At 47.3% G+C, this 12,450-nt stretch overlaps 1 protein-coding gene across 1 annotated transcript; it reads right to left on the bottom strand.

Annotated features, from left to right (window-relative positions):
- Positions 1-7,548: 7,548 nt before the first annotated feature.
- Positions 7,549-9,716, bottom strand: LOC123351927 (interferon-inducible GTPase 5-like). The gene is made up of 2 exons (XM_044991620.1): positions 9,708-9,716; positions 7,549-8,978 (listed from the first exon to the last, which is right to left on the bottom strand). The coding sequence occupies exons 1-2, from the start codon at positions 9,714-9,716 to the stop codon at positions 7,734-7,736; spliced, it is 1,254 nt and encodes a 417-aa protein (XP_044847555.1). The 3' UTR covers positions 7,549-7,733.
- Between the last annotated feature and the right edge of the window lie 2,734 nt (positions 9,717-12,450).

Below are 12,450 nucleotides of genomic sequence, written 5' to 3'. Positions count from 1 at the left end.
CCAGGTATATCTCCATCTACTGTATTATTATTACTTAATTTCCAGAAAGCCTTTGACAAGGTCCCTCACCAAAGGCTCTTATAGTAAATCAAGTTGTCATGGGATAAGAGGAAAGATCCTTTCATGGAGTGAGATGAGACCTGGTTAAAAGTCAGGGAACAAAGGGTAGGAATAAACTTTATTTGCTTCTTGTCCTCTCCTCAGTGATGTAGAACAATTTATCACCCTCATCTTTGTAACAACCTTTTACATTCTTAAAGCCTGGTATCATGTCCCCCATCATTCATCTCTTCTCCAGAATAAACAAACCCCGTTCTTTCAATCTTCCCTCATAGTTCATGTTTTCTAGACCTTCCATCATTTTTGTTGCTCTTCTCTGGATTTTCTCTGATTTGTTCTCATCTTTCCTGAAGTGTGGTGCCAAGAACTGGACACAGTCCTCCAGCTGAGGCCTAATCAGTGCTGAGTAGAGCACAAGAATCATTTCTCATCTCTTGCTTACAACACTTCTGCTAATACATCTCAGAATGATATTTGCTTTTTTTGCAACAGTCTGACATTGTTGACCCATATTTAGTTTGTGATTGACAATTGATCCTTCCTTCCTCAATGGAGCACTTTGCATTTGTCCGCATTGCATTTCATCCTGTTTATTTCAGACCATTTCTCCAGTTTCTCCAGGTCATTTTGAATTCTAATCCTGCCCTCCAAAGTGCTTACAACCCCTCCCAGCTTGGTATCATCTGCAAACTTTATAAGTGTGCTCTCTGTGCCACTATCCAAAGCAGTTATGAAGCTATTAAATAGACCCAGGTCCAGAACAGATCCCTGTGGGACCCCACTTGATAGGCCCGTCCAACTTGACTGTGAACCACTGAAAACTACTCTCCAAGTACCATTTTCCAGCCAGTTGTGCATCATAAGAAAGGCCGTACCGGGTCAGACCAAAGGTCCATCTATCCCAGTATCTGTCTACTGACAGTGGCCAATGCCAGGTGCCCCAGAGGGAGTGAACCTAACAGGCAATGATCAAGTGATCTCTCTCCTGCCATCCATCTCCACCCTCTGACGAACAGAGGCTAGGGACACCATTCTTACCCATCCTGGCTAATAGCCATTTATGGACTTAGCCACCATGAAATTATCCAGTTCTCTTTTAAATATTGTTATAGTTCTAGCCTTCACAACCTCCTCAGGCAAGGAGTTCCACAGGTTTACTGTGCGCTGCGTGAAGAAGAACTTCCTTTTATTTGTTTTAAACCTGCTGCCTATAAATTTCATTTGGTGACCCCTAGTTCTTGTATTATGGGGATAAGTAAATAACTTTTCCTTATCCACTTTCTCCACATCACTCATGATTTTATAGACCTCTATCATATCCCCCCTTAGTCTCCTCTTTTCCAAGCTGAAGAGTCCTAGCCTCTTTAATCTCTCCTCATATGGGACCCTTTCCAATTCCCTAATCATTTTAATTGCCCTTTTCTGAAACTTTTCTAGTGCTAGAATATCTTTTTTGAGGTGAGGAGACCACATCTGTACACAGTATTCGAGATGTGGGCGTACCAAGGATTTATATAATGGCAATAAGATATTCTCAGTCTTATTCCCTATCCCCTTTTTAATTATTCCTAACATCCTGTTTGCTTTTTTGACCGCCTCTGCACACTGCGTGTGCATCTTCAGAGAACTATCCACGATGACTCCAAGATCTTTTTCCTGACTCGTTTTAGCGAAATTAGCCCCCACCATATTGTATGTACAGTTGGAGTTATTTTTTCCAATGTGCATTACTTTACATTTATCCACATTAAATTTCATTTGCCATTTTGTTGCCCAATCACTTTGTTTTGTGAGATCTTTTTGAAGTTCGTCACAGTCTGCTTTGGTCTTAACTATCTTGAGCAGTTTAGTATCATCTGCAAACTTTGCCACCTCATTTTTATCCCTTTCTCCAGATCAGTTATGAATAAATTGAATAGGATTGGTCCTAGGACTGACCCTTGGGGAACACCACTAGTTACCCCTCTCCATTCTGAGAATTTACCATTAATTCCTACCCTTTGTTCCCTGTCTTTTAACCAGTTCTCAATCCATGAAAGGACCTTCCCTTTTATCCCATGACAACTTAATTTACGTAAGAGCCTTCGGTGAGGGACCTTGTCAAAGGCTTTCTGGAAATCTAAGTACACTAGGTCCACACTAGTCCTTGTCGACATGTTTGTTGACCCCTTCAAAGAACTTTAATAGATTAGTAAGACACGATTTCCCTTTACAGAAACCATGTTGACTATTGCTCAACAGTTTATGTTTTTCTCTGTGTCTGACAATTTTATTCTTAAGTATTGTTTCGACTAATTTGCCCGATACTGACATTAGACTTACCACTCTGTAATTGCTGGGATCACCTCCACAATAATAGGTTCATCATATTTCCCTAGTTTGCTTATGAGAAGATCTTGTGAGGTGGTGTAAAAAGCCTGTATATTCGAGGAAATGTTTAAAAATCAGTGTTGATTTAATTATAATTTAACAGGGCAAGTCAAACATGCAGCCCTCACACATTTAAATTGTGGCCCTCGCTGGCAGTGGGGTGTTAGCCATTAACACTCGGAACATGAGACCTGCTGAATGTCTGTAATGTTACAGATCACTGCCTGTGGAGGGAGAGCTTCAGACTGGTTTGTCATCAACAGCAAAACAGAAACGGTTCAGAGGTGCAGATGATCAGCTTTGTGTATTGTGCCAAAAGAGAAAGTGCTTGAGATGTCAGCATCCAGCCAGACATAACCAGCTGGATGCTGGAAATTACTGGAATCTGTCCACTGTATGGTATAGACACAGATACATTACATAAGACTGCCTGGCCGGTTTCTGAACAAGGAAATTGGCTGCTGTTGTTTGTTTCTCCTGTGTCCAGAGAAACTGGCCTTTGTACACACCCGCAAAGCTCCCCGCTTATCCCCCTTCACACTCTTCTCTGCCATCGTGCCTACAAACAGCCTGACAATGGTTAGGGAGCGGGGGTACTCAGATCCCTCCCCGCCCATCTCTCATGCTGACTAACAGTGATGTGCGTGTAAGCAGAGTCAGGATGAACTCTACCCTGACATCTGGTGGTGAATTATGACGAGTGTGGAAAAGAATTTCAGGGGCTGATCGTGGTAGCCCCATCTAAATTGTATTTGCCTAGTTTATCGATAAGAATATCATGTGAGACTGTAACAAACACCTTACTAAATTCTAGGTATACCACATCCACTGCTTCTCCCTTATCCACAAGACTCGTTATCCTATCAAAGAAAGCTATCACATTAGTTTGACACGATTTGTTCTTTACAAATCCATGCTGGCTATTCCCTATCACCTTACCACCTTCCAAGTGTTTGCAGATGATTTCCTTAATTACTTGCTCCATTATCTTCCTGGCACAGAAGTTAAACTAACTGGTCTGTAGTTTCCTGGGTTGTTTTTATTTCCCTTTTTATAGATGGGGACTATATTTGCCCTTTTCCAGTCTTCTGGAATCTCTCCCATCTCCCATGATTTTCCAAAGATAATAGCTAGAGGCTCAGATACCTCCTCTATTAGCTCCTTGAGTATTCTAGGATGCACTTCATCAGGCCCTGGTGACTTGCAGGCATCTAATTTTTCTAAGGGCTGGTCCACACTAAGAAGGGGGGTCGAATAGCGTAGCTGAATTCGAAGTACCCTAGTTCGAACTACTCACCCGTCCAGATGCCGCAAAATCGAAGTCCGCGGCTCCAAGGTCGACTCTGCCACCGCCGTTTGCAGTGGTGGAGTACCAGAGTCGACCGGAGCGCGCGGGGAGTTCGAACTATCGCATCCAGATTAGACACGATAGTTCGAACTCCGAGAAGTCGAACTCACCGCGTCGACCCAGCAGGTAAGTGTAGACTAGCCCTAAGTGATTTTTAACTTGTTCTTTTTTATTTTATCTTCTAAACCTTCCCTTCCCATTAGCATTCACTCTGTTAGGCATTCCTTCAGACTTCTCGGTGAAGACCGAAACAAAGAAATTATTAAGCATCTCTGCCATTTCCAAGTTTCCTGTTACTGTTTCTCCCTCCTCACTGAGCAGTGGGTTTACCCTGTGCTTGGTCTTCCTCTTGCTTCTAATGTACTGATAAAAAGTTGTCTTGTTTCCCTTTATTCTCGTAGCTAGTTTGAGCTCATTTTGTGCCTTTGCCTTTCTAATCTTGCCCCTGCATTCCTGTGTTGTTTGCCTATATTCATCCTTTGTAATCTGACCTAGTTTCCATTGTTTATGACTCCTTTTTATTTTAGATCATGCAAGATCTCATGGTTAAGACAAGCTGGTCTTTTGCCACATTTTCTATCTTTCCTACCCAGCGGAATAGCTTGCTTTGGGGCCTTTAATAGTATCCCTTTGAAAAACTGCCAACTCCCCTCAGTTGTTTTTCCCCTCAGTCTTGATTCCCATGGGACCTTACCTAGCAGCTCTCTGAGCTTACCAAAATCCGCCTTCCTGAAATCCATTGTCTCTATTTTGTTGTACTCCCTTCTACCCTTCCTTAGAATTGCAAACTCTATGATTTCATGATTACTTTCACCCAAGCTGCCTTCTACTTGCAAATTCTCAACGAGTTCCTCCCTATTTGTTAAAATCAAGTCTAGAACAGCTTCCCCCCAGTAGCTTTTTCAACCTTCTGAAATAAAAAGTTGTCTGCAATGCAGTCCAAGAACTTATTGGATAGTCTGTGCCCCGCGGTGTTATTTTCCCAACATATCTCTGGATAGTTGAAGTCCCCCATCACCACCAAATCTTGGGCTTTGGATGATTTTGTTAGTTGTTTTAAAAAAGCCTCATCCACCTCTTCCACCTGGTTAGGTGGCCTTTAGTAGACTCCTAGCATGACATCACCCTTGTTTTTTACCCCTTTTAGCCTAACTCAGACACGCTCAACACTTCCATCTCCTTTGTCCATCTCCACCTCAGTCCAAGTGTGCACATTTTTAATATATAAGGCAACACCTCCTCCCCTTTTCCCCGTCTGTCCTTCCTGAGCAAGCTGTACCCATCCACACCACCTTTCCAATCATGTGTATTATCCCACCAAGTTTCAGTGATGCCAACAATGTCATAGTTGTATTTATTTATTTATTAGCACTTCCAGTTCTTCCTACTTATTCCCCATACTTCTCGCATTTGTATCTAGGCATCTAAGATACTGGTTTGATCTTGCCTCCCAGTTTTGCCCTGACCCTCCTTTCTCTCTGCCATTATAGCCCACGCTCCCTCTTGTTTCCGACCCATCTCCCAGGTCTCCATGTTCCCCACTTACCTGTGGGCTTTGCTCACCTGTCCCCGTCGAACCTAGTTTAAAGCCCTCCTCACTAGGTTAGCCAGTCTGTGTCCAGATAGGGTCTTTCCACTCCTCGAAAGGTGATCGCCATCTCTGCCTAGCAGTCCTTCCTCGAATAGCATCCCGTGGGCGAGGAAGCCAAAGCCCTCCTGGCGACACCATCTTCGCAGCCAGGCATTTCACCTCCACGATGCACCTGGCTCTGCCCGGGCCCCTACCTTTGACAGGAAGAATGGAAGAGAATACCACCTGCGCTCCAAACTCCTTCACCCTGTAGCCACTCTTGATCCACTCAGTGTCACACCTCGCAGTATCATTTGTGCCCACATGGATGAGTAGCATGGGGTAGTAGTCAGAGGGCTGGATAATCCTTGACAATGCCTCTGTAACGTCTCGGATACGGGCCCCCGGCAGGCAGCATACCTCCTGAGATGAAATGTCAGAGTGACAGATGGGCGCCTCCATCCCCCTCAGCAGAGAGTCCCCGACCACCACTACCCTACGTTTCCTATTCGCAGTGGTGGCCGCAGACCTCCCGGCCTTAGGGGTACAAGGCTTCTCCTCCTTTACTGTAGGGGGTGATTCCTTCTCTCCTGTATCAAGAAGAGCATAACAGTTACCTATTACCATGGCGGAAGGGTTCGGAGCAGGGGTGGAGCACTGCCTGCTGCCAGAAGTAACCAGCTGCCAGTGTCCACCCTGACCCATCTCCTCCTCCACCCGTGGTGTGTCAGCAGTCCTGTGTACTGGGACAGCTACCTCAGCTGTCTCCACATGGACACTGTCCAGGAATTGCTTGTGGATTCAGATGCTCCTCAACCTAGTCACCTCCTCCTGTAGCTCTCCCACCTGCTGCCTCAGAGATTTCACCAGCAGGCACCTTTCACATTGGATGCCCCCCCCCCCGCCCTGCCCCGCCCTCAGCCTGGATATCAGTAAGTGGAAATTGCAAGTTACAGTCCCTGCAGAACCACACCAGGATCTGGGGACAAGCATCCATGCTTAGGTGCTCTGTCTTGCTACAGGCGCAGGTGGAGGAGACAGAAGCAGTGCTGGCACAGGTGTTGTGGGTCTTCCTAACCATCGTAAGCCTCCCTCTGTCAACTCCCTCTCAAACTCCCCTGTCTGTAGCCTCAGGGAAGCTCAGATGTGGATTGGCGTCTCCCAAAGTCCATTGTTGGCCAATACTCCCAATTATTTGAATACCCCCTTCACACTGTGTTGACCAAATCTGGTTTATGTGCTTCCTACAGCAAACACTTTAAATACAAGCATAAAGCCAACACTCATAACTTCAGAAATAAAAATGCTACATGCATACATATAGGATGAATATATTCAGTACATCATAACCTTTGCAAAGATATGTTACATGGCATGTCTAGCATAAAACATATTCCAGTTATGTCATATTTACACTCGCATATTTCTATAAAGCATTATGGGGTGTAACGTCACAATGGGTTTAGCAGTGAAATGTTTCCAAACTCTGTTCAGGGTAAGACTTAGTTAAAGGGCTAATAACAGCCTCTAGTGCAAGGATTGTAGACAGAGAAAAGAATCTTATCTAACCTCTGCTATAAAATCCATTAAATGGATGTGCCTGGAAGACCAGATCCCCAGAGCAGGTCAATGGGATTGGATCAATGGAGCTAGGTGTATTACTTGGTGTATTACTGTGCTTGGGAGTTTCTAACCGAGTCTGTTTCCCTGGGGCTCAGGGACCTGCATTACAGCAGCGTTGAATTGAGAGCTGAGTTCATGGCAGCTGAGCAGGTTACAGGTCTCATGTCTTCTTACTTCTTAGAAATCTATTGTTAATGGTGTCCTCTTAATTAATTGTGTTCAAGTGCTTTGGGTTGAATTGGTCTAACCCAGCATTGAATGGCAAAGGGAAAAAGACTCAGGGAAAGAACAAAATCTGGAAGCAGCTGGTTCCGGGTTCACTATTTGCTAATCACATGTTTGCACGGTTATTTCAGCTCTGCTGACTTCTCATGGTCAGACTTTGCACTGCATACAATAGGCCACATCCTCAGGTGGTGTCAATTGCTTCATTGGACTCAGGAATCTCCATTGATTTACACAGAGAAAGTTCAAGTATATTTAAAAATCTTGTCCGATGCTTTTAATTAACATAGACCAGGACTTTTGGAGCTGGTATTTGCACTGCTGCTGTCCCTCAACTTTCCCATCTGGGGCCTGGCTTAAAAAAATAGGGGGTCAGGGAACTGTACCTCAGTTTTGCCAAACTCTGGGGATCTTTTTCAACATTTTTTCGTTTGTTGCATTAGATTTGAGTACAGAAGAATCTGCCATTGTCCTCTGGTTGGCTCCAAGCTCCATCTGCCAGAGGCCTGTGTCCAACTTGTTGGTCCCTTGTTGCTGTTAGTTATTTGTTTTCCCTTCTCCATCCAATGCCTTGACCAGGACTCTTTGGGCATCTTCAGCAACACCATCCAGAAAGCTGTTCAGCATTCTGTATGTCACTGTGAAAGACCTCTCTGCAGCAAATACGGTCCCAATCACTGGTATCATGCTGACAAAATGTTTAACTACCATTAGACCCTCCCCTGTAGCCTCCCTCAGCAGCTTCTCGGCTGTTTCTTTTGAGATCTTGTTGGCCAATGGGGACTTGATCACGTCCTTCAGCTCAGCTACAGACTTCCGAACCTGGCTAGCGAGTATAATGAGGGAAATATCATCCAGCCCAAAGCTCTCACAATACTCTCTCATGTTATTCACCAGGATGCCAATGTCGCACTTCACCGAGAGAGCCGGGAGAGGAACAGCTGCGATGGCGCACGACTTCAGGGCTTGTTTCCAGATCTGCCTCTGCAAAACCTTTTTCTTCTTTTCCAAGATTGGTTCGGAAAGATTGGGCAGGGCCAGGAGGAAAACGTGTTTCTTGTGACTTTCCAGTTCCTTCAGCAACTTTTTCTGCAGTTTGGGAGAATCGTATTTCTGAAATTCCCTGCTTGAGACAAGGAAAACCTGCGGGGAGCTCATCCCTTCTCTGAACAGGTGATTGACGCAGTCATTTCTGATTTTCTCCAGGGTTCTCTCTTCATTGAAGCTCTTTTTGCGTTTCTCATTGTAAATGTCCAAGTCCACCTTGGAGCGCACAAAGTAAAACTTCTTCCCCATCTTATGGATCTCCTCGGCCAGTTTGGCGTGGTTGGCTCTGAACCGCTCTGAGGCGAGGATGATGAAGAAGTCATAGCGATTGAATGTCACCTGCCTCAGGTAAGTGTCTGGCCCAAAATCTGGGGTCCCGATCCCCGGCAGGTCCCAGAAGATCACATTGGGGTACTTGGAATGCTGGTACCGCTCTGGTTCTTTGGTTGTCTCTACCACCCCGGTCTCAGCTGATCCTTCATCCTCATCTCCCAGGCCCCGGAGGGCATTGAGGAAGGATGATTTCCCAGCTCCTGACTCCCCTGTGATCGCGATGTTGAGTTCAGTTTTTTTAAGCAACTCGTCAGACCTCTGCACCACATACGCTGCTCCTGAGAGGTCTCCTGCTTCAATGGCAGCCTTGATCTCATTGGTTTCCTGCTCCGACAGACCAGGCAGTGTATTTCTGTGTTTTGTAAATATGCTACCGAAGAGAATTTTAGTTGTTCCATCCTCCTGTGGAAAAAACCCACCCAAAATTAAGTGTCAGTCTTAATCTTTTTCCTCCCTCAGAACAAGTCACCCGGAATTGTAACATGCAGAGAGTAAAAGAGAATGTTATGTAGCGGACAGAACACTAGACTGAGACTCAATTTCCCCATCTGTAAAATGGGGATAATGAAAAGCGCTGGAGACTACAGATGGAAAAGCATGATGGAAAAGCCAGGTATTATTATTTAACATCCATGTCCCATACTTCCCGTGGGGCTGGCACGCTCTCCCCTTTACCCAGCACCTCTGAGAGCCGACAGTTCTTGTCTGGCTCCTGACCCGAGCCATGATCCTTGCCACCCCCAGTGTAGCCTGTTTGCCCTATTTCCCCACACCGCCCTCCAGCTGCTGGGCCTCCCCCTTTGAAACACCCCTTCTTGACCCTCACAGCCGGCCCAGGGGTGGCATTGTGCTGCAGGCTGCTGGTTCATCCTCAACAGGGACAGGGTTTCTTGGCTCCATCGCAGAGTCACGTCTGCTGCAGACAGATGTGTAGAGTCTCTTCCCAGATTGGGGGTAGGGGACTCTGCACCTCCACCCGATGGCTAAGGGTGACGTATCTGGGTGTGAGGGGAGGGAATGGAGGTATCCGTATCCTCCCCCCACAGACACCCCCCATCCCTTCAAGTCCTTCCCATGCTGGTGTCCCCTCTGCTGCCTCCCCGGTCAGGGGCAGGGACCCCCAGTCCTCACCTTCCCCATGCGGTGCCCAGCCATGGGGCAGAGCCCCCAGACTCCCCCTTCCTGCCCATTCCCCCCATTCTGCTGCTTCAGGTCAGAGCTGCGCAGTAGGAGGTACAGGAGGAGGGTTCAGCTGTGCCCCTCCAGCCCTGTGTCTTCATGTGCCCCCGTCTCTGTCCCCCCTTCCAAAAATGCCCTCGCTGACTCCACGTCAGTCCCTGCATCCTCTTCCCTGCTCCTCAGCCCTGACAATGCCTGACCCCCGCCCCCCGGCCCAGGTGTGCTGGGCAGCAGAGAGATGGGAGACAAGGAGGGGGAGAGCCGGGCTGTGGGCCATGGGGATGCTGGAAAATGATCTTTCAAACAAAGCCAAGGAACTGGACTGCCCCCAGCGTTTGCAGGTGCAGCATGAAGGTGGCCTGGAGGTGCCCTTCCAGAACGTGGAAAGTGGCTAAACGTAAACCTCTGACAATCGGGATGTGATGAGTCAAAAATACACCCCAGCCCCACAATGCAACCTTCATTGTGCTGCTGTCACTTACCCCTCAGGGAGCCCTGCAGACCCTGGTCCCTACGCCACCAGACAGCCCATATTCCCCATGGCAAGAAGGCCCCCAGCACGGCTACTGCTGCAGGTTACCGAGCTCAGCGTTGGATCTCACGGTACGTCCACCCCTCTCCTCACCTCATAGCGACAGCGCAGCCCCCTGCTCCAGCGACTCTGTCGTTCCTTCAGCCCGGCTGCACCTGCCCCAGCGAACGAGGTGTGTGCAGATGGGTGCTGGAAATCAAAACTGGAACTCAACGCAAACAACAACGTTCTTTTCAGTTTCTGGCACCACCCTTGCTCAACAAATCCCAGGTTGCCAATTTCAGGGAGGCTGTTAAGGTGGCTACTGATCTCTGAGCCCCTGTGTTTGCACCCCACAGTCCACACGGTTCAGCTCTGACCTGCCACACGCCCTGCTCCCATGGTCAGAGGCCTGCATTGTTTGCAGCTGTTCTACAGCAAAGAGGCTAAACTGCTCTCTCCATTGAGTCTGAAAGCGAGCGCTGGGCTTTGATGGGCAGCTCTGGCTCCCATCCTCCCTGCTGTAACCATTAAACCCCACTCCCCTTTGTACACAGCCCCGCTGGTGTCTAGCACCCGTTGCCCTTCTGGTGCTAGACACCAGTGGGGTGTCATTGATATGTCTGTCATTGATATTCAGGGTGAAAGCTGGATCGATGCTGTGAGAGCCGGGGCCAATTGCTTCAAGGAATCCCTGCCCCAGTCAGTGCAACTGCCCTGAACGCAGCGAGGGTCGCTGGAGTGAATGCCACTGAACAAGGAAACACAAGTCTTTGGGTGATGATGCACCGCATACAACGACACTTTTACTTCAGCGACATCTACGCCGCCAGCAGCCTAAACCAACTCCTCGCCGAACGACGTTAGCTGTGACCACGGGAACCCTCGTCCGCTGGCATGGCTGGGTCTGCACTGGGGCTTTTGTCAACACAGCTACGTCAGCCAGCGGTGGGAATTTTTCATGTCCTTGACTCATGCTCAGACCCAGTGTCATGGGTTTTCTCTGCTTCCCCGTTGACTGTTGGCAGTGGAGGTGGAAAGCTCGCAGAAGCAGCTCTGAGCATGACCCTGAGGAGAACCAGGAGACGGAGTCTCTGGAGCAGAGATCTCACTGTGGTCAAGCTGGGGGCATGTGTCGTTCATTGGGCATGTAAAGGATAGAAAGCAGAGGGAGAATCATAATTTCAGTGGTTTCCCCTCTGCAGTGTGTGTGTGTGGGGGGGAATCGCTGCTCCCCAGCTCCAGATGCTCTGGTTGGTGGAAATTTTGATAATACAGTGTCACCGGAAGTGGGTCAATTTCGGTATCACTCGAAAACCCTTTCCCCGGACACAATGTGGGCAACCATGACAAACCTACAATTATTCTCTAGCTTCATAGACTCATAGCAGTAGGACTGGAAGGGATGTCGCTAGGTCGTCTGGTGCAGTCCTCTGCGCTGAGGCAGGACGAAGTTTTATCATTCTCGACCATCCCTGACAGGTGTTTGTCCGACCTCTTCTTAAAAACCTCCAGTAATGGAGATTCCACAGCCTCCCTAGGGAATTTCTTCCAGTGTCCACCCTGACAGTTAGGAAGGTTTTCCTAATAGCTAACTGAAATCTCCTCTATTACGGTTTAAGCCCATTGCTTCTTGGCCTTTCCTCAGTGATGAAGAACAATTTATCACCCACATCTTTTGTAACGACCTTTTACATTCTTGAAGCCTGGTATCATGTCCCCCATCATTCATCTCTTCTCCAGACTAAACAAACCCACTTCTTTCAATCTTCCCTCATAGCTCATGTTTTCTAGACCTTCCGTCATTTTTGTTGCTCTTCTCTGGACTTTCTCCGATTTGTTCTCATCTTTCCTGAAGTGTGGTGCCAAGAACTGGACACAGTCCTCCAGCTGAGGCCTAATCAGTGCTGAGTAGAGCACAAGAATCATTTCTCATCTCTTGCTTACAACACTTCTGCCAATACATCTCAGAATGATATTTGCTTTTTTTGCAACAGTCTGACATTGTTGACCCATAGTTAGTTACTTCCTTCCTACGTGGAGTACTTTGAACTTGTCTGCATTGCATTTCATCCTGTTTATTTCAGACCATTTCTCCAGTTTCTCCAGGTCATTTTGAATTCTAATCCTGCCCTCCAAAGCACTTTCAACCCCTCCCAGCTTGGTATCAGCCACAAACTTTAT

This window comes from Mauremys mutica, chromosome 17 (assembly GCF_020497125.1).
Source record: "Mauremys mutica isolate MM-2020 ecotype Southern chromosome 17, ASM2049712v1, whole genome shotgun sequence".
Lineage (NCBI taxonomy): Eukaryota > Metazoa > Chordata > Testudines > Geoemydidae > Mauremys > Mauremys mutica.
Note: the sequence above shows the minus strand (reverse complement) of the source record. Positions and strands in the feature narration are given on the sequence as shown.